Source organism: Hipposideros armiger, unplaced genomic scaffold (genome assembly GCF_001890085.2).
Source record: "Hipposideros armiger isolate ML-2016 unplaced genomic scaffold, ASM189008v1 scaffold_924, whole genome shotgun sequence".
NCBI classification, from domain to species: Eukaryota; Metazoa; Chordata; class Mammalia; order Chiroptera; family Hipposideridae; genus Hipposideros; species Hipposideros armiger.
Window position 1 is genome coordinate 648,519 of NW_017732274.1, and position 1,534 is coordinate 650,052.

The 1,534-nt window shown below is 32.0% G+C and overlaps 1 protein-coding gene across 1 annotated transcript in view; it reads right to left on the reverse strand.

Moving 5' to 3' along the window:
• Window positions 1-1,534, reverse strand: part of GPSM2 (G protein signaling modulator 2) — a 67,828-nt gene that overhangs the window by 14,991 nt on the left and 51,303 nt on the right. The window contains exons 8-9 of the mRNA XM_019630571.1: window positions 1,376-1,484; window positions 365-494 (exon numbers count right to left, since the gene is read on the reverse strand). Of these exons, the coding sequence (XP_019486116.1) occupies window positions 365-494; window positions 1,376-1,484 (239 nt within the window). The remainder of the gene's footprint in view (window positions 1-364; window positions 495-1,375; window positions 1,485-1,534) is intronic.

The window sequence follows — 1,534 nt, forward strand, 5'->3', positions numbered from 1 at the left end:
ATTCAGTTTTGGTAAGTTGTTTTTCTAGAAATTGTCCATTTCTTCTAGGTTTTCAAATATCGTTTCATAAAATTCTTCATGATAATCTCTTATCTTTTTAACCTCTGCCACATCTATATTATGTCCCCTTCTCTTTTTTTTCTTGGATAATCTTGCTGTAGATTTGTTAGTCTTTTTAAAGAATCAAATTTGTTTTTGTTTTTTAAAATTCTCTCTCCTGAATCTTTGTTTTAATTTCATTAACTTCTGTTAATAAAAAGTTGAGCTTCTTATGTTCTATATTCTCTCTGGATATCGTAAACATGCGATAACTAAATATAAATCTTAAGGCTAAAGAAGTTGGGTTTGCAGACCTATTACTTACCATCCAAACTGTTATCAATTTCAATATTTTCAGACATTATTGAATTATTTGTGCTGTAGCTCAGACCAAGAACCATTTGAAGATCTGAGAGATTCAGTCGTGCTGTTAGTTCACCACTTCTATCCCCAACCTACAACCACAAGCATTTACATTTTAGAGTAGTACTTAAAGACAAAGGATGGTGAAAATCAGTTGAAAATGTTGTGAATCTAAAACTGGAAGAAAATATAGAGAAATGAAAATAGTAGTATTAGCGTTATGAGACTATGAAGGAAAAGGGTTTTTTCATTAATAGCTTTTTTAAAGAAAGAAGGGATGTTTCTAAAATATGACAACATGACAGCTAATTATATTCTATCAATTCTTTAGTCCTCTATTAGATTGCTCTTAATCTCTGTAATCATATTAATAATGATTACTATAAATAATGATTATAAATAATAGTGATTATTCTGTGACACATTAACTTGGCATCCCATGAATAAAATTTCCTTAGAATATTTTATGTCCATACTGCAGTAATAGTTAACATTTATTTATTAAGCTAGCACATTATATACATTATCTCTAATCCTTATAACGCTTTGCAAGGTAGATATTATTCCCATTTTACAGATGAGAGAAATGAGATACAGAAAAGGTTTTCAAGCTCAAATAGCCAACAAGTGGCAGAGCTATAACAGGAAACAATCCTCGATTCTAAAAATCGCATTTTCCTTCTATACCATGCTATTTTTCCATGTATAAATGGGGATATAATGGAGGAATATTTTGGTGATCCTTCTATTCCCCCATGACCGGCCTTATCTTCCTGTCTTCCTACATGGTGGCCAGTTGCAAACATACCTCGGATCCGTATCTCAAAATGCTTTCTGCAGTTCTGATGCCAACAGAATAATATATGATTAAATTTATTACTGAGCCATATAGTAGCAATCTAGAGAATAGGACTTTCCCTCCTGATAGTTTGTGAATCACAATAGCACAGATAGCAATTTTTTAGTTTCATACCTCTCTTGAAATTTCCAAGTGCTTTTCAGCAAAATGCATTGCTTGATCGTGATTTCCCAGAGCTGTATATGCATTTCCTAAGCTCCAACATGCTCTTCCTTCACCAATTCTACAAAATAATTCAAAGCTAAAATGCAGTTATCTGAAAGGAGGTCTGTG